The 27,429-nt window shown below is 39.7% G+C and overlaps 1 protein-coding gene across 1 annotated transcript; it reads right to left on the bottom strand.

Annotated features, from left to right (window-relative positions):
- On the bottom strand, positions 1-25,888 carry LOC116464268 (nuclear receptor corepressor 1-like). The gene is made up of 3 exons (XM_032147561.2): positions 25,715-25,888; positions 15,017-15,150; positions 1-235 (listed from the first exon to the last, which is right to left on the bottom strand). Exons 1-3 carry the CDS (start codon positions 25,820-25,822, stop codon positions 16-18), a joined length of 462 nt encoding a protein of 153 aa, XP_032003452.1. The 5' UTR covers positions 25,823-25,888; the 3' UTR covers positions 1-15.
- Between the last annotated feature and the right edge of the window lie 1,541 nt (positions 25,889-27,429).

The raw sequence follows: 27,429 nt of genomic DNA, 5'->3' as shown, positions 1-27,429 counted from the left end.
TACAAACCTACAACTCTACAGGGTAAGAGAACAAATATTTACCTTTTTAGCATCTGCAGAAGCCCTCAGCCCTTCTGGCAGTGGGTGCACTAAAGGCAAAACCGCAGCACTGACACGCTGAAAATGAGAATCAGAAACCTGTTCCAGACGTGGTCGCTTCGATTCCAGTGAATCATGATCCACTGGGGATGGGCCTGGATGAAACGGTTCATAACTAGTTCTCCTTTCTTGAGGCCTAATACATACAAAGAAAATAAACACTTGAAAATTTGTAAGTGATGTACAACTAACTCCCTGCTAACATCCCTGGTTAGACTTTGAAATAATAAATGAAAAAGTCATGCTTACATTCAAAGTGAATCCATACCCCTTCTGTTCCTACCCCCAAAGAATATATACCTCACTACACTACCATTAAACTTCTAGTCTAATTTTTAAAAAAGGTTTGAATTAGCTGGGCGTGGTAGCGGGTGCCTGTAATCCCAGCTACTCGGGGGGCTGAGGCAGGAGAATTGCTTGAACCTGGGAGGTGGAGGTTGCAGTGAGCTGAGATCGAGCCACTGCACTCCAGCCCGGGCAACAATGTGAGACTCTGTCTTAAAACAACAACAAAAAAAACGTTTGGGGGGAGGGTTAAAAACTAATCTAGAAGTGAAAGACAAAACAAAACATTTGCAAAAAGTTTAGTTGCTGAAGAATATAAACTATTATTTTTAAATGTTAAAATGCCATAATAATTAAATTTGGGATAATATAAACCAGAAGAGCCACCATTTTTCAACCAATAATAAAAACAAGCAAGAAATAAAAATCTCCCAGCTATTGCTACATAGAAAGAGAAATGACTTCCGTTATGAGGTACCATTCAGTCTTAAAGACAAGTCTCTTGAGGAGAAACCCAACATTGCTTCTAAAACATCATCCTGGCCCCAAAAACATGTATTCTGTCTAGCTTCCCTAAATACATGACTTGAAGATCAGAATCTTTCATTTCTTTACAGGATGTATTGTTGAGTCCTGCTCGTGAGTGCTCACTAAGTTGACTTTTCATTTTCTACCAGGTGTTTACAGAGGTGATATTGTATCTCATGGCCAACCTGTAAACTAATGCTTTGCAAAGCAGTATTTCATTGAAAACAGAATCGCTGGGTTTCATATGGAGGAAAGACAATGAAATGAATGCTAAATTCTTTTTTTGTTTATTTGTTTTTTGAGGCCCAGGCTGGAGTGCCCCATCTCGGCTCACTGCAACCTCCACCTCCTAGATTCAAGTGATTCTCCTGCCTCAGCCTCCCCGGTAGCTGGGATTACAGGTGCGAGCCACCATGCCAGGCTAATTTTTGTAGAGATGAGGTCTCGCTATGTTGCCTAGGCTGGTCTCAAACTCCTGAGCTAAGCAATCCACCTGCCTCAGCCTCCCAAAGTGCCACTGCACCTGGCCTGAATGCTAAATTCTGTAAAATTATTATACTTCAAAATTTTAAATCTCATTCAACACATAGAATCCCATTATCTTAAAATTCAGAGTGACATCACAAAAAATGGTGCAGTGGGAAACTTCAGGAACAAGACAAAGATGACTGCATTCACCATTTATATTCAATATGGTATTGGAAATTACTGTCAGAGCACTAGGAAAGAAAAAGAAATAAAAGGTATCCAAATTAAAAAGAAATAAGCATTTTTATTCAAGACAACATGATTCCATATGTAGCACCCTAAAGAATCAGCAAAAAAAACTATTAGAGCTAACAAATAAGTACATCAAAGTTGCAGGATACAAAATCAACACACAAAACTCAGTTGTATTCTATACACTAGCATTAAACAATCCAAACATGAAACTTAAAAAACTATACATTTATGCTGGGTGCAGTGGCTCACGCCTGTCATCCCAGCACTTTGGGAGGCCAGGGCGTGTGGATCATCTGAGGTCAGGAGTTCGAGACCAGTCTGACCAACATGGAGAAAAACCCATCTCTACTAAAAAATACAAAATTAGTCGGACGTGGTGGTGCACGCCTGCAATCCCAGCTACTCGGGAGGCTGAGGCGGAAGAATCACTTGAACCTGGGAGGCAGAGGTTGCAGTGAGCCGAGATCATGCCATTACACTCCAGCATGGGCAACAGGAGTGAAACTCCGTCTCAAAAAAAGCAATACATTTATAAGAGCACCCAAAAGAACATAGCTAGGAATAAATATGACCAAGGAGGCTTACAACTTTAAACACTGAAAACCACAAAACATTGCTCAAAGAAATAAAAGACTTAATACATAGTAAGAAATCTCAAATTCATATGTTGGAAGACAATGTCATTAAATGACAATACTACACAAAGCAACCTGTGGATTCAATGTAATCTCTAACAAATGCCATTGGCTTTTTTTGCAGAAATAGAAAAACATCATAAAATTCATATGGAATCTCAAGGGATTACAAACAGCCAAACAATCTTGGTAAAGAACAAAGTTGGAAAACTCACACTCCACCTTTTAAAGCTTACTACAAAGCTATTATAATCAAAAGATTCATCCTCCACTAAGGCCAGGGGTAATCTACCCAAGTAATGCCTTAGCTGGACTTCTGCCCTCAGTTGCCCCCTCAGCTAGAACATAACCTACAAAAGCATAATTTTCAAGTATTACATTTCATTTCCAGCAACTCTGCCTCTGAGATTTATCAAAGCTAGAAGGTGAGGCATACCATACGCAGTACTGGAGAAGAAACTAAGGTACCAAGGAACAGGACAACTAAGAAAACAATGAGTATGGAATGCTCTTTTTCTATCTAGAAATCAGACTACTTCCCATTTCAGCCTGCCAATCCTTTTTAGAAGAACAAACCTACTCAGCCATAAATAAATACATAATTTAATGTATAAAATCTCAGAAATTTAAATAAACTACAAAAATCTTTGCTAAGTACAATTTAATATTAGGAGTTCTGGTAGAACTAAGCATGAAATCTCCAATTTAAATTAATGTATTTGCCTTTTAAAATTAACACCAGTAGAATGGTACACTTTGAAAACAATCTAGTAATTTCTCAAACAGTTAAATAAACATAGAGTTACCATATGACCCAGCAATTCCACTCCTAGGTATCTAACCAGCAGAAAGGAAAATATACGTACAAACAAAAACTTGTACATGAATGTTCACAGCAGAATTATTCACAATTGTCAAAAAGTAAAAATGACCAAACACCCATCAGCTGATAAAAATAAATAAACAAACTGTGGTATACAAAAAAAAAAAAAAAAAAAAACCTAACAGCAAATTTTCACATAAAGAAATCTTTGTAGGGCCCGATGCCGTGGCTCACACCTATAATCCCAAGACTTTGGGAGGCCGAGGTAAGTGGATCACTTGAGGTCAGGAGTTCGAGACCAGCCTGGCCAACAAGGCGAAAGCCCGTCTCTACAAAAAATATAAAAATTAGCCAGGCGTGGTGGCGCGTGCATGTAGTCCCAGCTACTCGGGAACCTGAGGCAGGAGAATCGCTTGAACCCGGGCAGAGGTTGCAGGGAGTCAAGATCACGCCACTGCACAACACAACAGTCTGGGTGACAGAGCGAGACTCATGCCTTAAAAAACAAAAAAACAAAAAAACAAAAAACTGTAGGCTTGCAAACTTTGTAGAGTTCCCCATTTTACTGACTTTCGTCATCTTGTAACACCATCTTTAAACATCTTTAAAACAAATTAAAATTACAAAACATATTTAAATAACTATACTTTATCATTTGAATTTTAAAGAATTTTAAAGCAGTCTGATTTCTTGCTAAAAGAGAATGCTCCATACTCAATGTTTTTCTTAATTTTCCTGTGCCCTGGTTGCCGGATGTAGTGGCTCACACGTTTCCCATCACTTTAGGGGGCCAAGGCAGGAGGATTGCTTGATGCTGGGAGTTTGAGACCAGTCCGGGCAACATAGCAACTCTGTCTCTACAAAAATAAAAAATTTGTCAGGCACAATGCCATGCGCCTGTAATCCAAGCTACTCAGAAGACTGAGGCAGGAGGATCACTTGAACCCAGGAGTTTGGAGACTTTGTCTCTTTTAAAAAAAAAAAAAAAAAAAAAAAAAGATGGGTTTATGGCTAACTACCAATCCTCTTACCATGGCATCCATTCTTTGTTTGGCTGGATTCAGTTATCAAGAAATTCTTAGGCCAGGTGCAGTGGCTCACACCTGTAATCCCAGCACTTTGGGAGGCCAAGGAGGGTGGATCACCTGAGGTCGAGAGCTCGAGACCAGCCTGGCCAACATGGAGAAACCCCATCTCTACTAAAAATACAAAAAAAATTAGCCAGGTGTGGGGGCGCATGCCCGTAATCCCAGCTACTCGGGAGGCTGAGGTAGGAGAATCACTTGAATCCGGGAAGCGGAGGTTGCAGTGAGCCGAGATCGCATCATTGCACTCCAGCCTGAGCAACAAGAGCAAAATTCCATCTCAAAAAAAGAAAAAAGAAAAAAAGAAATTCTTTCAGGTTTGTTTTGTTTTGTTTGAAACAGAGTGTCACTCTGTCTCCCAGGCTAGAGTACAGTGGTGCGATCTTGCCTCACTGCAACCTCCACCTCCTGGGTTCAAGAGATTCTCCTGCCTCAGACTCCAGAGTAGCTGGGATTACGGGCATGCGCCACCACTCCCAGTTAATTTTTATATTTTCAGTAGAGAAAGGGTTTTGCCATGTTGGCCAGGCTGGTCTCGAACTTCTGACCTCAGGTGACATGCCTGCCTCAGCCTCCCAGAGTGCTGGGATTGCAGGTGTGAGCCACCACGCCCGGCCTCTTTCAGTTTTAGATGCTATAATTGCTCAGTGCTTTCATGTCTAAGAACATCTGCCTGTTATTTTTATTGTTAAACTGTCTGGTATAATATTCTTGAATATCAATTTCTTTTACTCAGAACTTTGTAGCTACTGCTTCACTATTTTCTGTCACTCAATTCTGCTATGTAGAAGTTTGTAGCCTGACTCTTCCATCTTGTGGAGCATTTATTTTGTTTCCTGAATTCCTAATTCTTTTACTTATCCTTGAAATTTAATTCCTTAACCATGATCTGTCTTGGTATGGATCATTCTTTCTGTACAAATTTTTCCTGGAACAAGATATGTTTTATCAATCTGTAGAATCTATCAATTCTTCCTTAACTTTATGGGGAATTTCTGTATTATGAATATTATTAATGTTCCTTTACCAGGTTTTCCACCTCAAAAACATGTTCTTATAGTATACTGGATGATCTTTATTTGTCCTCCCTACAAGTTCTTTCTAATTGTCTTAATCTTTGTCCTTTTTCTTCAGCACTCACTCTAATTATATCAAGACTTTGTTCTAAGAGAAGGTTTACCTTAAGCCACATCTACTTTATTCCTCTTCTTTCTAATTTTATATCTTGAGGGCATTCAAATGTCTGAACTACATTTAGCCCATCTGGCTGCCTTATCATTTTGTTTTTGAATACTTCATTATTTAAGTTCTTTTATAGTGCATAGCACTTATGAGGCATGCTCTTTGTTTATGTTTCTTACACGTGGCGATTTTATTTTTGGCATACTGTGTTGCTTTAATTTTCTTTTCCAGGAATATATTCGCCTCGTTTGTGCCATTCTCCACCCTCCTGCTCAGGTACATTGTGGCAGCCTTTCTCTTTGGCGTGGGATAGTCTGGGTGGGTTCTCCTTGATTGTTCCCACTTTTTCTGGCATGTGTTCATCTTCTCTGCAAATGGAAGAATAGGTATGGCTTTCTAAATACTGTTCTACTGCCCGAGGGAGCAAGGAAGTGGGGCAAAGGAGGAAAAATCTTGGTTAGGGCTGTAACTGCCTTTGCTAAGGACTCTGGCCCCCTCTACCAGCCAGACATGTAGACCACTCCAGAGGGTTCTGGCTCATCACTTTACAGAATGGCACATCCCAACTGTCCTTTCTGCAGCTGTTGAGAAACCAGGATGGCATAATGGGAATTCTCAAGCAAACCATTCACCACCACCAATATAAATTTTCTCCAATCAAGGAATATTCATGAGAAATCCTAGGATTTCACTAACTTACTTTCTTCGATACTGCTTTTTTTAAATTTTCTTTTTTAAAAACTCATGTTCCGCCGGGCACAGTGGCTCACGCCTGTAATCCCAGCACTTTGGGAGGCTGAGGCGGGCGGATCACCTGAGGTCAGGAGTTCGAGACTAGCCTGGCCAACATGATGAAACCCCACCTCTACTAAAAATATAAAATTAGCCAGTCATGGAGGCAGGCGCCTGTAATCCCAGCTACTCTTGAGGCTGAGGCATGAGAATCTCTTCAACCCGGGAGGCGGAGGTGAGCCAAGACTGTGCCACTGCACTCCAGCTCGGGCAAAAACAGCAAAACTCTGTCTCAAAAAAATAAAATAGGCCAGGCATGGTGGCTCACGCCTGTAATCCCAGCACTTTGGGAGGCTGAGGTGGGCAAATCACAAGGTCAGGAGATCGAGACCATCCTGCCTAACACAGAGAAACCCCCAGCTCTACTAAAAATACAAAGAATCAGCCGGGCATGGTAGCATGAGCCTGTAGTCCCAGCTACTCGGGAGGCTAAGGCAGGAGAATTGCTTGAACCCAGGAGGCAGAGGCTGCAGTGAGCCGAGATCACGCCACTGCACTCCAGCCTGGGCAACAGAGCGAGACTCCATCTCAAAAATAAAAAATAAATAAATGAAATAAAATAAAATAGAAAATAAAATGAAATAAAATAAAAACTCATGTTCCTTGAGTCATAAAACAATAATGCTACTTTACCAATAGAAAATAGGAGGTCAAGTCATTCAAGATACTTGTAATTCTTTCTGTGAATCCCACTTTTCCAAGTTTTTGACAATAGCTGTATGTCTTTCCTTGTTTATAAAAGGGTAAACTTTTAGCCTTTTTGAAAAATATATATTTTTGTATATTTCTTAGATATTAGAGGACAAGTAAGCTGAATTCCCTCTCCAAACTCAACCAAGAAATGTATTATATAATAATTTTAGGCTGGGAGTGGTGGCTCACGCCTATAATCCTAGCACTTTGGGAGGCCGATGCAGGTGGATCACCTGAGGTCAGGAGTTTGAGACCAGGTTGGCCAACATGGTGAGACCCTGCTTCTATTAAAAATACAAAAAAAGTATTTTTTTTTGTAGTGCCTGTAGTTCCAGCTAATCGGAGGCTGAGGCAGAAGAATCGTTTGAACATGAGAGGCAGAGGTTGCAGTGAGCCAAGTTCGTGCCACTGCACCCCAGCCTGTGCGTCAGAGTGAGACTCCATCTCAAATAAAATAATATTATATTTCAAATCTTTGATCATCTTAAAACCTAAACAGTGAGCACATTTTTGAAATGGGAAATCAGGTACCTTACAAAATTGCTGAAATCAGAAAGGAAATTTATAAAGGTAATTATATTTCAAAATACCTTAGAATTCGTATAAATAAAATGAAAATGAAGAAATTACAACAGATGCCTCAGAAATAAAAAGGATCATAAGGAACTATACGAACCATAATATGTCAATAAATTGGATAACCTAGAGGAAATGGATAAATTCCTAGAAAAACACAACCTACCAATATTGAGTTAAGCAGAAGTAGAAAGCCTGAACAGACGAATAACAAATGAAGAGGCTGAAGAAGTAATCAAAAACTTCTCAACAAAGAAAACTCCAGGATCTGAAGGCTTCATGGCAGAATTCTACTGAATAATCAAAGAAAAATATATACCAACTCCTCCTAAACTCTTCCAAAAAATAGAGCTAGAGGGACTATTTCCCAACACATAATATGAGGCCAGCATATCTAAGTCAAAGGCATTTAAGTTGATACCTAAGTCAAGGACGTCACAAGAAAACAAAACTAGAGGCCAATCTCTCTAATGAACACTGATGCAAAAATCCTCAATAAAGGCCAGGCGTGGTGGCTCACGCCTGTAATCCCAGCACTTTGGGAGGCTGAGGCGGGCGAATCACGAGGTCAGGAGATGGAGACCATCCTGGCTAACACAGTGAAACCCTGTCTCTACTAAAAATACAAAAATTAGCCGGGCGTGGTGGCGGGCGCCTGTAGTCCCAGCTACTCAGGAGGCTGAGGCAGGAGAATGGCGTGAAGCCGGGAGGCAGAGCTTGCAGTGAGCCAAGATCATGCCACTGCACTCCAGCCTGGGCAAAAGAGCGAGATTCTGTCTCAAAAAAAAAAAAAAAAAAATCCTCAATAAAATATTAACAAACTGAATTTAACAACACATCACAAAGATTACAAACCACTAGCAAGTGGGATTTATCCCTGGCATGCAAGGCTGGTTTAACATACACAAATCAATGGGATATATCATATTAAGAGATACACAAATCAATGGGATATATCATATTAAGAGAAGTGAAAACAATGGGAAAAGGACCTAAACAGACATTTCTCCAAAGAAAACATAAAAATGGCCAAGAGATATATAAAATGGTGCTCAATATCACTAATCACAATGGAAATGCAAATTAAAACTACAATGAGATCTCACCTCACACCTGTAAGGATGGCTATTCTGCAAAAGATAACAAATGTTGGCGAGGGTATGGAGAAAAGGGAACCCTAGTATTTTGTTGGTGGGAATGTAGATTGTTATAGCCATTATGGAAAACAGTATGGAAGGTCCCAAAGAAATTAAAAATACAACTACTATAGACCCAGCAATCCCTCTTCTGGTTGTATACTCAAAAGGAATGAAATCACCACCTCATAAAGATATCTGGGCTGGGCTCAGTGGTTCATGCTTGTAATCCTAGCACTTGGGAGGCTGAGGCAGAAGGATCGCTTGAGGCCAGGAGTTCAAGACCAGCCTGGATATAGTGAGACCCTATCTCTACAAAAAATACAAAAATTGGCCAGGCACAGTGGCATGCACCTGTGGTGCCAGCTACCCGGGAGGCTGTGGTGGGAGGATCGTTTGAGACTGGGAGGTCCAGGCTGCAGTGAGCCATGATCATGCCAGTGTACTCCAGCCTGAGTGGCAGGGCAAGACCCTATCTCAAAAAAAAAGAAAAAAACAACAACCAGATACCTACACTCCCATGTTCATGGCAGCATCATTCACAATAGTTTATATATAGAAACAACCTAGATACCCACTGACAGATGGATAGATAAAGAAAATGTGCAGGCCAGGCACAGTGGCTCACTCCTGTAATCCCAGCACTTTGGGAAGCCAAGGTGGGCGGATCACTTGAGGTCTGGAGTTCAAGATCAGCCTGGCCAACATGGCGAAACCCCGTCTCTACTAAAAATACAAAAATTAGCTGGGCATGGTGGCACACACCTGTAGTCCCAGCTACTCCAGAGGCTGAGGCAGGAGAATTGCTTGAACCCAGGAGGTGGAGGTTGCAGTGAACCAAGGTTGCGCCATTGCACTCCAGCTTGGGCGACAGAGTGAGACTCTGTCTAAAAAAAAAAAAAAGAAAAAAAAAAGAAAATGTGATGCGTGTGTGTATACATATATATGTATATGTGTGAGTGTGTGTGTGTGTGTGTGTGTATATAAATATTATTCAGCTTTAAAAAAGAAAAAAATCCTTTCATATGCCATAACATGGATGGACCATGCTGAAACCACGCTGAAATAAGCCAGACACAAAAAGAAAAATATTGCATGATCTCCCCTGTATATGGAATATTTAAAAAAAAAAAAGCACTCAAATACACAGGGATAGAGAATGAAACAGTGGTTCACCGGTTGGGGATGGGGAAATAAGGAGATGGAGGTCAAAAGATACAAAATAGCAGATGTGTGGGATGAACAAGTCTAGAGATCTAATGTATAACATGAGGACTAAAGTTAATACAATTGTGTTATATTAGGGATTTTTGCTAAATGGGTAGATTTTAGCTATTCGTCACCAAAACAAAGTATGTGAGATGACAGATATGTTCACTGGCTAAACTATGTGTATCCCATAACATCATGTAAACCTCAAATATACATAATAAATTTATTTTAATACGTAAATGTAAAAATCATTCTTAACTTGAGGACTCTACAAAAACAGGACAGACAGGATATGGTCAGCACCAACTAGCCTTAGTTTGGCAACCTCTGTCCTAGATAATAAAAAAAGTGAAAAACAGCAAACAAATAAAACTAAACCTCTAGTGCTGCAAAAGAACAATTTGAAATGATGATGTCAATACTGAAAAAAGAGAATGGCAAAAGTATGGGTAACAAATTTTTTTTTCCAAACCAAGTGGTTTCTAATTCTTTGCTTTTGTATCAAAGGAGAAACTGTTTTTTAGCTGAAAGATCAAAAAAAAATTTTAGATACCAGATCATTGTGATTGTTGGTCTAGAAATTGGAAGGCACTCAGAGAATTAAGCAAAATTGCAGCTACAAAATTTATTCCATTTCTATCTGCTTAGATGAACAATATTTGTTGTCTATAAAAAATACAAATTGGCACAGTATTCACATAGAAGCCTGCCTGTTTCCAGTAATTAGTACTCAAAAATTACAATAATTGGGGGAAGGGAAACCAGTCCTCTCTTATTAAAAGATATGTTTTCAGTAAGATTTTACTTTTTGCTTTTAATAATAATGTAATAAAATGTATACATATATTTATGCTTTTTTGTTCAAGGATCTACTACTACTAATTGTCATAACTTAATCCAGAGTAAAACTTTTAAACACTCAGGGCCTAAAATCACAGAAAATTTAAATACATTTATTTTATTTATTTATTTTTGAGACGGAGTCTCTCTCTGTCGCCCAGGATGGAGTCCAGTGGCGCGATCTTGGCTAACTGCAAGCTCCGCCTCCCAGGTTCACGCCATTCTCCTGCCTCAGCCTCTAGAGTAGCTGGGACTATAGATGCCCGCCACCACGCCCGGCTAATTTTTTGTATTTTTAGTAGATGGGGTTTCACCGTGTTAGCCAGGATGGTCTCAACCTCCTAACCTCATGATCCGCCCACCTTGGCCTCCCAAAGTGCTGGGATTACAGGCATGAGCCACAGTGCCTGGCCCAAAATTTCTTTATGTATTTGTAGCAGAAATATATGAGAGTGATCAGTAAAATATGTTGAATAAACATATTAGCAAAAAACTTTTACTGGAGAAGAAAAGAAATAAAAATTCGAGGAGAAAAAAAGGACAATATAAAATTTCCTACTGGTAAAAAGAAGAGAAGTAAAAACAAAACCAAAACACGTCATCTTAACTGATGCAGAAAAAGCATTCAACGAAGTCCAAAATCTTTTCTTGACTTAAAAAACTCAACAGTTTAGGAAAAGAAGGAAAGTTCCTTAACATAATAAAGGCCATTTGTGAAAATTCCACAACTAACATCATAATCAATAGGGAAAAACTGAAAGATTTTCCACTAAGATACTACGAAAGGTAAGGATCGGATCCTTTTCCCATCTAGTACTACGTTGATTAGAAGCAGTGGCAAACGCTTCTAATCAACATAGTACTAGAAGTACTAGCAAGAGCAATCAAACAAAAAAAAAAGAAAAGAAATAAAAGGCATCCAGTCAGAAAGGAAAAAGTAAAAATATCTCTATTGGCAGATGACACAATCCTACGTATAAAAGTTCCCCAAGATTCTACACATAAAAAAAAAAACTGTTAGAATAAATGAATCCAGTAAAGTTGCAGGATACAAAATCAACAGCAGTTTTATATACAAACAACAACCTAACTGAAAAAGAAATCAAGGAAACAATTTATGACAGTTTTAAAAAACATTTAAATAAATTTACTTGGTTAAATAAATTTAACCAAGGAGATGAAAGATCTGTATATTGAAAACTATAAAACACTGATTAAAGAAACTGAAGACACAAATAAATGAAGAGATATCCTGTGCTCATGGATCAGAAGAATGTTGCAAAAATGTCCACACAACCCAAAGAAATACACAGTACAGATTCAACACAATTCTTATTAAAATCCCAATGGCGTTTTTCACAGAAATAGAAAAAACAACCCTAAAATTCACATGGAAGTATAAAAGACCCCCAATAGCAAAATCAATTCTGAAAAAGAAAAACAAAGAGGCATCACACTTCCTGATTTAAAATTGTATTACCAAGTTACAGTAATCAAAACAATATGGTATTGGCATAAAAACAGACACACTGATCAGCAGAAAAGAACAGAAAGCCCAGAAATAAATCTAAACATATGGCCGCCTAACTTTTGACAAGGGAACCACAGCAACACAGTGGGGAAAGGGTAGTCTCTTCAATAATGCTGGGTAAACTAGATATCTAGATGCAAAAGAATGAAATTAGACCCTTGTTTTACACCATACACAAAAATCAACTCAAAATGGATAAAAGACTTAAATATAAGATCAGAAACTATAAAAGCCCTGCAAGAGAACTTTGGGAGAAAAGCTCTGGGACACTGACCTTGGCAATGATTTTTTGCATATCAAAAAGTCAGGCCACAAAAGCACAAATATATAAATGGGACTACATCAAACTAAAAAGCTTCTGAAAACAAGAAAATAAGTCAGCAGCCTGTAGACACAGAAAATATATTTGTAAACTATGTATCTGCTAAGGAATTAATATCCAGAATTTATAAAGAACTCATAAAACTCAACAGCAGAAAAACAACCTGATTTTTAAATGGGCAGATCTGAATAGACATTTCTCAAAAGAAAACGTAAAAATCACCAACAGGTATATGAAAAGATGTTCAGTATATTAGTCATCAGGGAACTGTGTATTAAAAGTACTATGAGATACTCTCATACCCATTAGGATGGCTATTACCAAAAAAAGTCAAAAGATAACAAATATTAACGAGAGCGTGAAGAAAAGAGAACTCTCATACACTGCTGGTGGTAATGTAAATTAGTACAACCATCATGGAAAACAGTATGAAAGTTCCTAAAGCAATTAAAAATAGAACTACCATATGACCCGGCAATCCTTCTTCTGGAAGGAAATCACCATCTTGTAAAGATAAATGCACTCCCATGTTATTGCGGCATTATTCACGATAGCCAAGATATAAAAACAATCTAAGTGTCTGTCGATGAATGAATCATAAAGAAACTGTGGTATATATACACTATGGAATATTATTCAACCCTAAAAAAAATGAGATCTTGCCATCCACAACATGGATAAGCCTGGAGGACATTATGCTATGTGAAATAAACCTGACACAGAAAGTAAAATATTGCATGATTTCACTTATATGTGGAATCTTAAACAAACAAAAAACAGGAACTATACAAAAAGAACAAAACAGTGGTAACAGTGGTTACCAGGGGCAGGGGGTGTAAAGAAAATGGGGAGATGAAAGTCAGAGGATGTAAAGTAGCAGATATATAGAATGAAAAAGTCTAGATTTCTTATGTACAACATGAGGACTACAGGTAATAATATTGTGCTGTATCTGGGATTCATGATAAATGAGTATAGATTTTAGTTGGTCCAGCCACAAAAGCAAAAATAAAAACAAAAGCAAAAATAAATAACTTGGTGAGATGATGGATACGTTAATTTGCTTCACCATAGTGATCTTTTTATTATCTATACGTATCCCATAACATCATGTTGTATGCCTTAAATACACACAATTAAAAAAAAAAATTCTGGCCAGGTGCAGTGGCTCATGCCTATGATCCCAACACTTTGGGAGGCCAAAGCGGGCAGATCACTTGAGGCCTGGAATTCAAGACCAGCCTGGTCAACATGCCAAAAGCCCATCTCTACTAAAAACACAAAAGTTAGCTGGGTGTGGTGTGTACGCCTGTAATCCCAGCTATTTAGGAGGCTGAGGCATGAGAATCACTTGAACCCTGGAGATGGAGGTTGCAGTGAGCTGAGATCATGCCACTGCACTCCAGCCTGGGAGACAGAGTGAGACTCTTTCTCAAAAAAAAAAAAAAAAGAATTAACTATTTTGGGAGGTAGGCGTGGGTAGATCACTTGAGCTCAGGAGTTCAAGACTAGCCTGGACAACATGGCAAAATCCTATCTCTACAAAAAATACACTTGTAATCCCAGCACTTTGGGAGGCCGAGGCGGGCGGATCACGAGGCCAGGAGATCGAGACCACAGTGAAACCCTGTCTCTACTACAAAAAATTAGCCGGGCGTGGTGGCAGGCGCCTGTAGTCCCAGCTACTTGGAGAGGCTGAGGCAGGAGAATGGCGTGAACCCGGGAGGCGGAGCTTGCAGTGAGCCGAGATCGCGCCACTGCAATCCAGCCTGGGCCACAGAGCGAGACTCCGTCTCAAAAAAAAAAAAAAAAAAAATACAAAAATTAGCCAGGACTGGGAGACTAAGGTGGGAGAATCACTTGAGCCCAGAAGGTTGAGGCTGCAATGAGCCATGATCATGCCACTGCACTCCAGCCTGGGCAACAGAGCTAGAAAGATCCTGTCTCCAAAAAAAAAAAAAAAAAAAACTTTCAGAATGAGAGTGAAGTAAAAGAAAGCAGAGATTGTAAGGACACTGAGGAAAAAGAGAACCCACCATGCATGTACAGGACCTACATTATCTGACAGAATATTTACTATCAGTTGAGGACAATGCCACTATTATCTCCATTTTTATAGGAGGGAAAACTAAAGCTTGAAGAGTTGAGATCAGTGACTGGCAACCCTAGCTGCAAATCAGAATTACTGAAAAACTTTGGCGATAAAATAAAGCCTGGGCCCAACTCCAGAGATGGATTTAAGTGTTTTGTGATGAGGCTTGGGCATCCCAGGTAGTTCTAATGTGCAGCCCAAGTCTATAGAACATAACCAAGGACACACAGGTGACCAGGTGGTTTACTGCCTTTCTACTACATAATATTAATGCCAAACTATGGAAACAAGTTTTAAGGGCTTGTTAACTATTGCAACCAACCAACAAAAAAGAACTCAAAATGCAAACTATAAATGACCAGTCATGGCTTGGTTAATAAAAAATAAAAAAATAAAATAATGACAAACTTGTATACTTCACAAATATAATCCTAGATAGAAACATAAAAGAAACCTCATTACCTGTCAGAACCTGGGTGAAATTCTGAAAGCAAGGAAGGTCGCCTTCGAAGCTGTTGCTGCTGCTGTTGCTGCAAAAGCTGTGATGCCTGACTCACTTCAAGATGAGAGGAACGATAATCAGGGACTGCGAACTCCTAGTATTAAAATAATCATAAATCAGTTATTAACCAAAAACTGAACAACATCATGAAATCAAAGCAAGTATAAAGGTAGTTATGGGCCACTAAGTATGGAAAGAAAGAGCAATGACTATTTCAATCCTTCACTGATCTAATTCTTCCCCTTAAAATAATCAACATTTTAACTACATATCATTAAAAATAATCCAAAATGAAATTTCAAGTTTAATCTATATTCTCATTCCTCTAATAACAAATTACAATAACTCCCAATCTGTATTACTCACATCAGTAAAATCTCAAACTCATGTGTTCAATATGAAATCCTAAAAAGCATTCCAATACCAAATTCATAATGAATAAGCTGGAAGAAGGGTCATGGAAGTCTAATCAAATCCATGCACACTTACAATGAAGAAACTGAAGTCCAGAGAATCAACCTGCTAGTTAAGAGTAGTAGTTTTTCCCATCAAAACTAGGTGAGTGTTTTTATGTTTGTTTTTGGACCTTTCCTTTGTTGGTTGTTTTTTTTTTTTTTTTTTGGCAAAAACTTCTTTTCCAAACAAATCTATTGTGCTAACTCAATCATAAACAGAAAAACACAGAATTACTAAATAAGCTAGCAACTCCAGTCCTAGGTATACACCCAAAAGAATTACAAGTACATAAAACCATAAACAAAACCTAGTACACAATTCTTCATGGGTGCATTATTCACAATAGCCAAAAAATAAAAACCAAAATGTCCATCAACTAATGAACAAATAAACAAAATGTAGTATAACCATACAACTGAATATAATTCAGCCTTAAAAAAGGAGAGATGTTGGCCGGGCACGGTGGCTCACGCCTGTAATCCCAGCACTTTGGGAGGCCGAGGCGGGCGGATCACAAGGTCAGGAGATCGAGACCATCCTGGCTAACACGGTGAAACTCCGTCTCTACTAAAAATACAAAAAAAAAATTAGCCGGGTGAGGTGGCAGGCGCCTGTAGTCCCAGCTACGCGCTACACAGGAGGCTGAGGCAGGAGAATGGCGTGAACCCCGGTGGGCAGAGCTTGCAGTGAGCCGAGATTGCGCCACTGCACTCCAGCCTGGGTGAAAGAGTGAGACTCCGTCTCAAAAAAAAAAGGAGAGATGCTAGAACACAGATGAACATAGAAAACATTATACTAAGTTTAAAAAAAAAAAAAAAAGGCCAGGCACAAAAGGCCACGTATTATTATTCCATTTATATAAAATGTCTATAATAAGCAAATCCAGGCTGGGTGCTACGGCTTACGTCTGTAATCCCAACACTTTGGGGAGGCCAAGGTGGGCAGATTGCTTGACCCCAGAGATTCAAGACTAGTCTGGGCAACATAGTGAGACTTCATCTCTACAAAAAATAAATTTAAAAATTAGCCGGGCATTGTGGCACGTCCCAGCTACTCTGTAGGCTAAGGTGGGAGGATTGCTTGAGCCCAAGAGTTAGAGGCTGCAGTGAGCTCTGATTGCGCCACTGCACTCCAGCCTGGGTGACAGAGCAAGACACTGTCTTTAAAAAAAAGAAAAAAGAAGAGGCAACAAATCCATAGAAACAGAAAATGAATTGGTGGTTGTCAAAAGATGGGGAGAAGAGGAGAACTAAAACTGCTATTAGTTATGGGGTTTCATTGCAGGTGACGGAGATGTCCTGAAATCAGGTAGCGGTGATAGCTGCACAATATAATGAATATATTAAAAGCTGCTACATTATATACTTTAAAATGGTAAATTTTGTTATATGAATTCTGTGTCAACAAAAAAGTTTTAAAAATCATAAACAGATAAAATTGTGCTGTCCAGGATAAAACAGAGGGTAGATAAGCCATTGAGAGCCCTTCTCTATAAGTTATAAGTAAAAAATAACTCATAGTCTAAGAAGAAATCTCAGGTATAAAGTTGAAAATATAAAAAACAAAACCATTTAAAAAACTTTTTCAGCCTGGCACAGTGGCTCATGCCTGTAATCCCAGCACTTTGGGAGGCCAAGGCAGGCAGATCACAAGGTCAGGAGTTTGAGAACAGCCTGGCCAACATAGTGAAACCCCACCTCCACTAAAAATACAAAAAATTAGCTGGGTGTGGTGCTCCTGTAATCCCAGCTACTCAGGAGGCTGAGGCAGGAGAATCACGTGAACCCAGGAGGTGGAGGCTGCAGTGAGCTGAGATCGTACCATTGCACTCTAGTCCAGGCAAAAGTGCAAGACTCCATCTCAAAAAAATAATTTTTTTCAAAGGCACCAAAACAAAAAGGAATTTACATCCAAAGAAATAGGTAAAACAGTAGATAAAAGTAAAAAGAACCTAGAAAATATTAATAATATCCTCAAAAAGAATCAAATAGGCCAGGTGCTATGGCTCACACTTATAATCCCAGCACTTTGGGAGGCCAAGGCAGGCGGATCCCTTGAGGTCAGGGGTTCGAGACCAGCCTGGCCAACATGGTGAAACCTCATCTCTACTAAAAATACAAAAACTAGCCAGGCATGGTGGCAGGCACACGTAATCCCAGCTACTCCGGAGGCTGAGGCAGGAGAATCGCTTGAACCTGGGAGGCGGAGTTTGCAGTGAGCCAAGACCAAGCCACTGCACTCCAGCCTAGGCGACAGAGCAAGACTCTGTCTCAAAAAAACAAAAACAAAAAAAATAGTCCTCATCACAAGGGTTTGTAAAAAAAAAAAAAAAAAAAGAAGAATCAAATAGCAGGCCGGGCATGGTAGCTCACACCTGTAATCTTAGTATGTTGGGAGGCCAGGGTGGGAAGGTTGCTTGAGGCCAGGAGCTTGACACCAACCTGGCCAACTTGGCGAAACCCCGTGTGTACTAAAATTACAAAAATTAGCCAGGCGTGGTGGCACATGTCTGTGGTCCCAGCCATTCAGGAGGCTGAGGTATGAGAACTGCTTGCACCCAGGAGGTGGAGGTTGCAATGAGCCAAGATCGTGCCACCGTACTTAAGCCTGGGCAACAGAGTGAGACTCTGTCTCAAAAAAATAAAAAAAAAATTTAATAAAAGAATCAAAGAAACTAAAAACGGAATCACTGAAGGTAAACAATAGTTGAACACACAAAAGTGAAAAGTAAATGAAAGCTAAGAGAGAACTGAGGAATTCTCTCAGTACCCAGTAAAGCACAAACACATAGAAACCACAGGAAAGAAGTTAAAAATGGGAGCTAGAGCAAAAAGTTCCAACATCCCATATCCACAGGTAAGAGACAGGATCCTGAGAAATAATAGAACAGTATTTCTCCGAAATTAGAAAAAACACAGTCTTCAGATTTAAAAGGGCTTAAGGAAAAAACTGGATGTATTTTTTAAATTAATCTATACCGGACACATGAAAATATTAAAAAACAAGAATAAAGTGAAACTTTATTAAAAGTTCCATGAAATAAAAAAGTTTCCTACAAAGTTAGAAGGATCATAATAAAAGCAGGCTTCTCATTAGCAACACTGAATAGAAGCAAACAGCAAATAATAGCATATTCCAAGTTCAGAGGAAAATAACTTTGAAGCTACAAATTGAATAACTAAGTCATCATTTGGCTGGGCATGCTGCTTCATGCCTGTAATCCCAGCACTTTGGGAGGGCAAGGTGGGAGGACAGCTTGAGGCCAGGGGTTTGAGATCAGCCTGTGCAACACAGTGAGAGCCCATCTCTATAAAAAATTTAAAAATTAGCTGGGCATGGTGGTACAAACCTATAGTCCCAGCTACTCATGAGGCTGAGGTGAGAGTATCACTTGAGCCCAGGAGCTCAAGGTTACAGTGAGCTATGACTGTGTCACTGCATTTCAGCCTGGGTGATAGAGTGAAACCTTGTCTCCAAAAATAAAATGAAATAAAAAATAAACCATCACTCAAGTTTTAAGGCTACTAACTTTTGAGAATTCAAGAACTCAAATAATATACCAACCACAGACACTCTCTGAAAGAATTTTTTTTTTTTTTTTTTTTGAGAAGGAGTCTCGCTCTGTTGCCCAGGCTGGAGTGCAGTGGCGCGATCTAGGCTCACTGCAAGCTCCGCCTCCTGGGTTCAAGCCATTCTCCTGCCTCAGCCTCCCAAGTAGCTGGGACTACAGGCGCCCACCACCACACCCAGCTATTTTTTTTTTTTTGTATTTTTAGTAGAGACAGGATTTCACCGTGTTAACCAAGATGATCTCGATCTCCTGACCTCATGATCTGCCCGCCTCAGCCTCCCAAAGTGCTGGTATTACAGGCATGAGCTACCACGCCCAGCCAACACTCTCTGAAAGAATTTCTAAAGGTTGTACCCAGCAAGAAAAATTAAGAGTAAGGAGTGAAATAAAAGTAACAACAGTGCACTGCAGCTTCCAGGTATAAGCAGGTAACACTGCTCAGAATTACCTCCCCACAGTCAACAGCTAAAAAATTCAAAGAAATGTAGAAACTATTTTCAGAAACTGAGTAATAGGCAGCACAGGGCTTGATCACTGAGAGAAATGAAGCAAATGAGGTAAGCCCTACCTACCATACTCTAGGCCCTCTGCTTAAAGGCAATTTCCAAACTGCAGCCATGGGAAGGGAACCTAAGTCGTGTCCCACAATCACAGTCATTGAAGAAGCAACCGTACAAGGTTTGGATACGCCATAGGAACTGAACTTCCTAGTTTCAAAGAGAAAGATTTCCTGAACTCTGAATTTGGGATCCCTTAAGCCTCTGCCTGAATTCTAGTCTGTAAATGAATAAGGAGAAATATCACAGGCTGGGCTAAAAATAATTTCTGATGATAGAACAATTAGAAGCAACTATAAAGAAAACAATTCCCTGAGCTCACTCAGGGCAAGAACTCATTCAAATTTCTTCCAGCAAGAGTGAGGAAATCCCACTGAATACACGGGACATTCGACAGAAACCCTAGGAGACAAGCTTAGAAGTGGGGGATAAATTAGACCTAGAATAAAGACTACTCTAGACCTGCCCTAACAGTTTAAAAACAAGCCTCAAAAGTAACTTAATTTCCTACCAAAAAGACTTCATCTCTCTTTACAGGAATATAACAAAGGCCAGCAGTAAAAAAGTATGAAACTCACAATGTTCATATTCTAATCAAAAATGAAATCCACCTGCAATAAAAATGTCACTGGATAAAATTAACAACAGGTTGAAAAGTATAGAAGAAAAGATCACTGACTATGATACCATAGCAAAATGAAGCTGATGGATTAAAAAAAAAAAAAAAAAAAAAAAACCAGGGAAAAAAAAAGTGAACAGAGGTCCAGTGAACTGTGGAATAACATGCAACATGAGTAATTGGAGTCCCAGACAGAAACTATGGGGAAAGGAGACAGGAAAAAATATTTGAAAAAAACAATGGCCCCAAACTGCTCAAATTTTATGAAAATTATAAATCCACAGAATCAGGAAGCTTGGTGAATGCCAGGGACAATAACGTATTCATTCAAAAAGCACAACAGCCAGGCGTCGTGACTCACACCTCTATTCCCACCTACTTGGGAGGCTGAGGCAAGAGGATCCCTTGAGCCCAATAGTTCTAGGCTACAGCTCTGGGCTATGCCAATCAGATGTCTACACTAAGTTCAGCATTTATATGCTGACCTCCCAGAAGCAGGAGGACCACCAGGTTGCCTAAGGAGGGATACACCTGCCCAGGTTACAAAAAAAAAAAAAAAAAAAAAGGAGCAGGTCACCACTCCTGTGCTGATCAGTAGTGGGACTGCACCTATGAAAACCACTGCACTTCAGCCTAGGCAACATAGCAAGGCACCATCTTCGTTTAAAAAAAAAAAAGCCCAACAAAGTCACCTCATACCCAAATTGCTGAAAACCAATGATAAAGAGAAAACGCTTAAAAAGTAACCAGAGGAGACCAGGCACAGTGGCTCACACCTGAAATCCCCACACTTTGGGAGGCCGAGGCAGGCAGATCACTTGAGGCCAGGAGTTCGAGACCAGCCTGGCCAACATAGCGAAAACTTGTCCCTCCTAAAAATACAAAAAATTAGCTGGGGCCAGGCACAGTGGCTCACGCCTGTAATCCCAGCACTTTAGGAGGCTGAGGCGGATGGATCACCTGAGGTCAGGAGTTCGAGACCAGCCTGACCAACATGGAGAAACCCTGTCTCTACTAAAAATACAAAATTAGCCGGGCATGGTGGTGCATGCCTGTAATCCCAGCTACTCGGGAGGCTGAGGCAGGAGAATCACTTGAACCCGGGAGGCGGAGGTTGTGGTGAGCCAAGATCGCATCATTGCACTCCAGCCTGGGCAACAAGAGCAAAACTCCGTCTCAAAAAAAAAAAAAAATTAGCTTGGCACAGTAGTGCGTGCTTGCAGCCCCAGCTACTCAGGCGGCTGAGGCACGAGAATTGCTTGAACCCGGGAGGCAGACATTGCAGTGAGCCGAGATTGCGCCACTGCTCTCCAGCCTGAATGACACAGCAAGACTGCCTCAAAAAAAAAAACAAATAGCCAGAGGGGGGAAAATGTGTTTTATATATTAACGAACAAAAATGAAGAATGACCACAGGCTTCTAGTCAGAAACCATACAAGCCAGAATACAATGATATGACATCTCTTAAAATACTGAAACTGTCAACTTAGAATTCTGTATCTAGTGAAAATAGTCTTCAGAAATAAACTTTTTCAGGCAAATAAAAGATGAGAGAATTAATTGCCAAAAGACCTAAACTGACAGAAATGAAGTTCTTCAGGCAAAAACACAGTAACATCAGAAGAAAACCTGAATATATAAAAAGAATAATGTCAGAAATGATATATACACAGGCAATTAGAGAAGGAAAAAATAAAGAGCAGAAATCAGTGAAATAGAAAAATAGTGAAAATGATTGAAACCAAAGCTAATTCTTCAAGAATCTATTAAACTTATAAACCTCTAGGCGGATTGATTAAAAAATAATAAAAAAACACATTATCAACATGAGGAACAACATTGCAACATATCTCAAAGGCACTGAAATGATGAGGAAATATTGTGACAAATTATGTCAATAAATCTGATACCTTACACAACAAAATATACCCAAACTGACTCAAGAAAAAATTGAGTATCTGAATTATAACTACTAAAGAAATTGAGCTCATATTTAAATTCTTCCCACAAAAAAAATTCTGGGCCCAATAGTTTCACTGATAAATTCTATGAAATATCTAAGGATGAAAAAGTATCAATCCCGGCCACACATGGTGGCTCACACCTGTAATCTCAGCACTTTGGGAGGCTGAGGCAGGAAGATCACCTAAGGTCAGGAGTTCGAGACCAGCCTGGCCAACATGGTGAAACCCTGTTGCTACTAAAAATACAAAAAATTAGCCAGGCATGGTGGCGGGCGCTTGTAATCCCAGGTACTTGGGAGGCTGAAGCAGGAGAATTGCTTGAACCAGGAGGAGGAGGTTGTGGTGAGCCGAAATCACCCAATTGCCCACTCCAGCCTGGGCGACAGAGCGAGACTCAAAGAAAGAAAGAGGAGAGAGAGGGGAGAGAGGGGAGAGAGGGGAGAGAGGGGACAGAGGGGAGAGACGGAGAGAGGGGAGAGGGGGAGAGAGGGGAGAGGGTGAGGGGGGGAGGGGGGGAAGAGAGAGAGAGAGACAGAAAGGGAAGGGAGGAAGGGAGGGAGGGAGGAAGGGAGGAAGGGAGGGAGGGAGGGAGGGAGGGAGGAAGGAAGGAAAGAAGGACGGAAGGAAGGAAGGAAGGAAGGAAGGAAGGAAGGAAGGAAGGAAGGGGCCAGGCAAGGAAGGAAGGAAGGAAGGAAGGAAGGCAGGCAGGCAGGCAAGCAAGAAAGAAAGAAAGAAAAGACCAGGCACGGTGGCTCATGCCTATAATCCCAACACTGGGAGGCTGAGGCAGATGGATCACTTGAGGTCAGAAGTTTGAGACCAGCCTGGCCAACATGGTGAAACCCCATCTCTACTAAAAATACAAAAACTAGCCAGGCATGGTGGCAGGCACACGTAGTCCCAGCTACTCCAGAGGCTGAGGCAGGAGAATCGCTTGAACCCGGGAGATGGAGGCTGCAGTGAGCCAAGATCATGCCACTGCACTCCAGCCTGGATGACAGAGCAAGACTCCATCTCAAAAAAAAAGTACCAATCCTACACAAACCCCTTAAGAAAACACACAAGTAAAGAGCACTCTCCAAGCTAACATCATTCTTAATGCATAAAGACTGAAACTCAACGCTTACCACACCACATATAAAATTTTAATTCAAAATAGGTAATTTACCTAAATGAAAAACCTGTAATTATAAAACTTAGAGAAGAAAACATAAGTGAAAATCTTAGTGACCTTGAATTTGGCAAAAACTTCTTAGGTATGACACAAAAAGCACAAAAAATGAACAATGAAAATAATACATTGGGGCGGGGTGTGGTGGCTCACACCTGTAATCCCAGTGCTTTGGAAGGCCGAGGAGGGTGGATCACCTGAGGTCAGGAGTTCAAGACCAGCCTGGCCAACATGGTGAAACTCCATCTCTACTAAAAATACAAAAATTACCTGGGTGTGGCGGCACACGCCTGTAATTCCGGCTACTCAGGAGGCTGGGGCAGGAGACTTGCTTGAACCCAGGAGGCAGAGGTTGCAGTGAGCTGAGATGGCACCATAGCACTCCAGCCTGGGCAACAGAGCAAGACTCCATCTCAAAAAAAAAAGTACATCGGACTTGATAAAAATAAAAAATGTACGCTCTCCAAAGGATACTGTTAAGAAAATGAGGCAATACTTCTTTTAATAATCTAGATACAACAAATATATAGATACATGTCTTCTAAGTAATTTTACTTACAATAATCAAAAACTGGAATAGGTGATTGGATAAACAAATTGTGGTATACCCATACTCAACAATAAAAAGGAATGAACTAAGACATGTCAGACATGGATAGATCACAGAAGGATTATGGGAAGCAAAAGAAGCCATAGACAAAAGAGTTCCCATGAAGCTCAGAACGTATACAATGTATCATGATAGAAAGCACATCAGTTGTTTCCTAGGAGCTGAGGTTAGTAGGAAGTGGGGGAGGAGGACTGACACGGGTGGGTGCCAAGGAGGATGGGGTGCCAAGGAACGTCCTAGAGTGTTAGAAATGTTGTTCATCTTCATTTTCGTGATGGTTCTATGAGTTTATGACTTTGTCAAAATTTGTTACAATGTACACATATAATGAGTGCATTCTAATACAGATATATGTGTGTGTATATATATATATACATGTATATATACATATATATATAAATATATATACATATGTATATATACATGTATATATATATATGTATATATATATATAAAAAAACTAAACTGCAAAGTTAATTTTGTTTTTTTTAAGATGGGGTTTCACTCTTGTTGCCCAGGCTGGAGTGCAACGGCGCGATTTTGGCTTACTGCAACCTCTGCCTCCCAGGTTCAAGCGATTCTCCAGCCTCAGCCTCCCGAGTAGCTGGGATTACAGATGCCTGCCATGATGCCTGGCTAATTTTTTCATATTTTTAGTAGAGATGGGGTTTCACCATGTTGGCCAGGCTGGTCTCAAATTCCTGACCTCAAGTGATCCACCCGCCTCAGCCTCCCAATGTGCTGGGATTACAGGCGTGAGCCACGGCGCCTGGCCTGATTTTTTTAAAAAACCAGCAGCAACAATAATCCAGAAAATTGGTAATTGGATGAATAACACTGGGGTATGGGGACAACACAAGCAAAATTCAACACCCAATCATGACAGAAATTCTCAAACTAGGAACAGAAAGCAACCTCTTCAACCAAAAAAGGCATCAACAAAAACGTGCAACTAACATTACATGTAATGGTGAAAGACTAAATGCCTCCCTACACAGGAACAACATAAGAATGTCCATTCTAACTCTGTAATCATGACTACACTTCAAAGGAGTCCTCAGTAGGACCCCGTAGTACATTTTGATGACAAATCTGCTTTCTTAGTCTCTGAGAGGGCCGTTTTATCCCATCCTTTCCTATTTTTCTTTAAACGTCTTACACCCATATCCTTGGTCTACTCTGAGATGATTATTTCACCTCATACTTTATTTTTCACAAGGTAAATCAATCTCTTACAAACTCTTCCTATGATAAAGTCTTACTTCCTATCTACCATCCCTTCCTTCCTTCCTACCTACTAAACAAATCTTCCTACCATCAATCTCTCAAGAAGAGAGAGGTCTTTATCCTGGCCATCACTCAAGACATGCCGAGTTATCTGGCCAGCTTAAAACTCAACCACAACTTGGGAGTATAAATATAGGTCTTACCCCAGAAATTCTAGAGAATTGATAAGTTTTCTATTTATCATCAACTCCTATCATGGAAAAGCAAAGACAAGTTCAACTCCTGAAATCAGCATAAAGCCACAGTAAGAAGACAGAAATAATTAATACCCAACTTTTGGTTCCTCGTTTTTGTAAATAGCTCTTGCCACTTAAAAAAAAAAAAGGTAAATTTGGTGGTTTCTGACCAACATGTGTATTAAATAGGAAAAGTAAAGAAAAACACAAAAAACACGTGCAATTTGCATAGTATTTGTTCCTTACCTGCTGGTGGCGGGTGCTGGGAAATGTATACTGGACAGAGTGAGGAGGATAACGACTTTGTTCTGTGCTGAATGCTCCTTGGTTGGGAGGATAACCTGAACTTGACATTATCAGTAAAGAAGTCCTCACCAGACTGTGAGATCAACGCCAATAAACAATCATGTTTCTAGGAAACAACCTAAACAGGATGGGAAAAAAATAGAATTAATAAGAACTAAAACACCAAGTGTACTTCTAATAAATTATAACTATAGCTACATAAATAAAACCACAATTACCAGTAAAAGCTTCCTCTCATGTATTTACTTAATAAAAGTTACCAAGATTTGAAAACATTAATGCGTCATTTCTTTTTATGCTTAAAATAGGTTAATATGTGACAAATAATAATAATTAGCTATATAAAGTAAAAACAGTATATAAAAACAGCATAAGATCTGGCACATAGTAACTGCTCAGTAAATATCTTTCTATAAATGTCTGAGAAATATAAAGACAAAAATACATGGTTTTAAATTTGGGATTTGATAAGTCAATTGCGAAAAGAATTCAAGAGTAGTTTTAAGGTAAGCATTTGTGCAGAGGAAGTATTGTCTTTATTAAATAATTCTGAAGCAAGAATGATAAAATACTAAGTTTTGTAACCACAGATGGTAGATAGATGGACATTTGTTATATTATTCTTTGCATGCTTCTATGGACCTGAAATAGCAAATAAAGAAAACGAAGGCCAGGAGCGGTGGCTACTCCTGTAATCCCAGCACTCTGGGAGGCTGAGGTGGGTGGATCACTTGAGGTCAGGAGTTCGAAACCAGCCTGGCCAACGTGGTGAAACTTCTTTTCTACTAAAAATACAAAAATTAGCCGGGCATGGTGACATGCGCCTGTAATCCCAGCTACTTGGGAGGCTGAGGCAGGAGAATCACTTGAGCCTGGGAGGCAGAGGTTGCAGTAAGCTGAGATCACGCCACTGCACGCCAGCCGGGGCAACAGAGCGAGACTCCGTCTCAAAAAAAAAAAAAAAAAAGAAAGAAAGAAAAACAAAGTCATCCTCATTATAAAGTATATTCCTACTTATCCACAATTATAGACTAATTTGATTTGTCTGTCTTTTCTTGTGCCAATGCCACACTTTTCAAATTACTCTAGTATTATGAAGTTTCATATCCAGCAGGGCAAGTTTCACCTCACTATGCTTTGTTGTTGCTGCTACTTTCACCACCTTCCCAGCTATTCTAGCACATTTCCTCTTACATACAAGCATCAGAGTTAGCTTGTCAAGTCCCAGAGAAATTCTGGATGAGAACACATAAATATTGAATTCACAGACTGACTAACGGGAGAACAGGTACCGTTATACTCCTGAGTATTCCCATCCTAAAACATGATTATCTATGTTTACGTTTCAGGATAGCACAAATATTTATGTTATACATAATTAATATGGGAGCATTTTAATAAATATGATAGAGAATATTACATATGTATAAAAATGTGTGCCATAATATGTAATTTCTATCTTAATTATATATAAAACTCCCATGACAAAAATTTTATATACACATATACACATGTGCATGTGTGTACATACACTCTTACTTTAAGACAAGAGTTCTATTATTACCTAAGTGGGTGGTTTTAAAAAAATAGAATTTATATATGATGAAAATTATATAATTGTATATATAAAAAATAACATATAATTTTATATATAT

The sequence above is a fragment of the Hylobates moloch genome, unplaced genomic scaffold, assembly GCF_009828535.3.
Source record: "Hylobates moloch isolate HMO894 unplaced genomic scaffold, HMol_V3 SCAFFOLD_349, whole genome shotgun sequence".
Taxonomy (NCBI): Eukaryota; Metazoa; Chordata; class Mammalia; order Primates; family Hylobatidae; genus Hylobates; species Hylobates moloch.
This window is presented reverse-complemented; position numbering and strand designations above follow the sequence as displayed.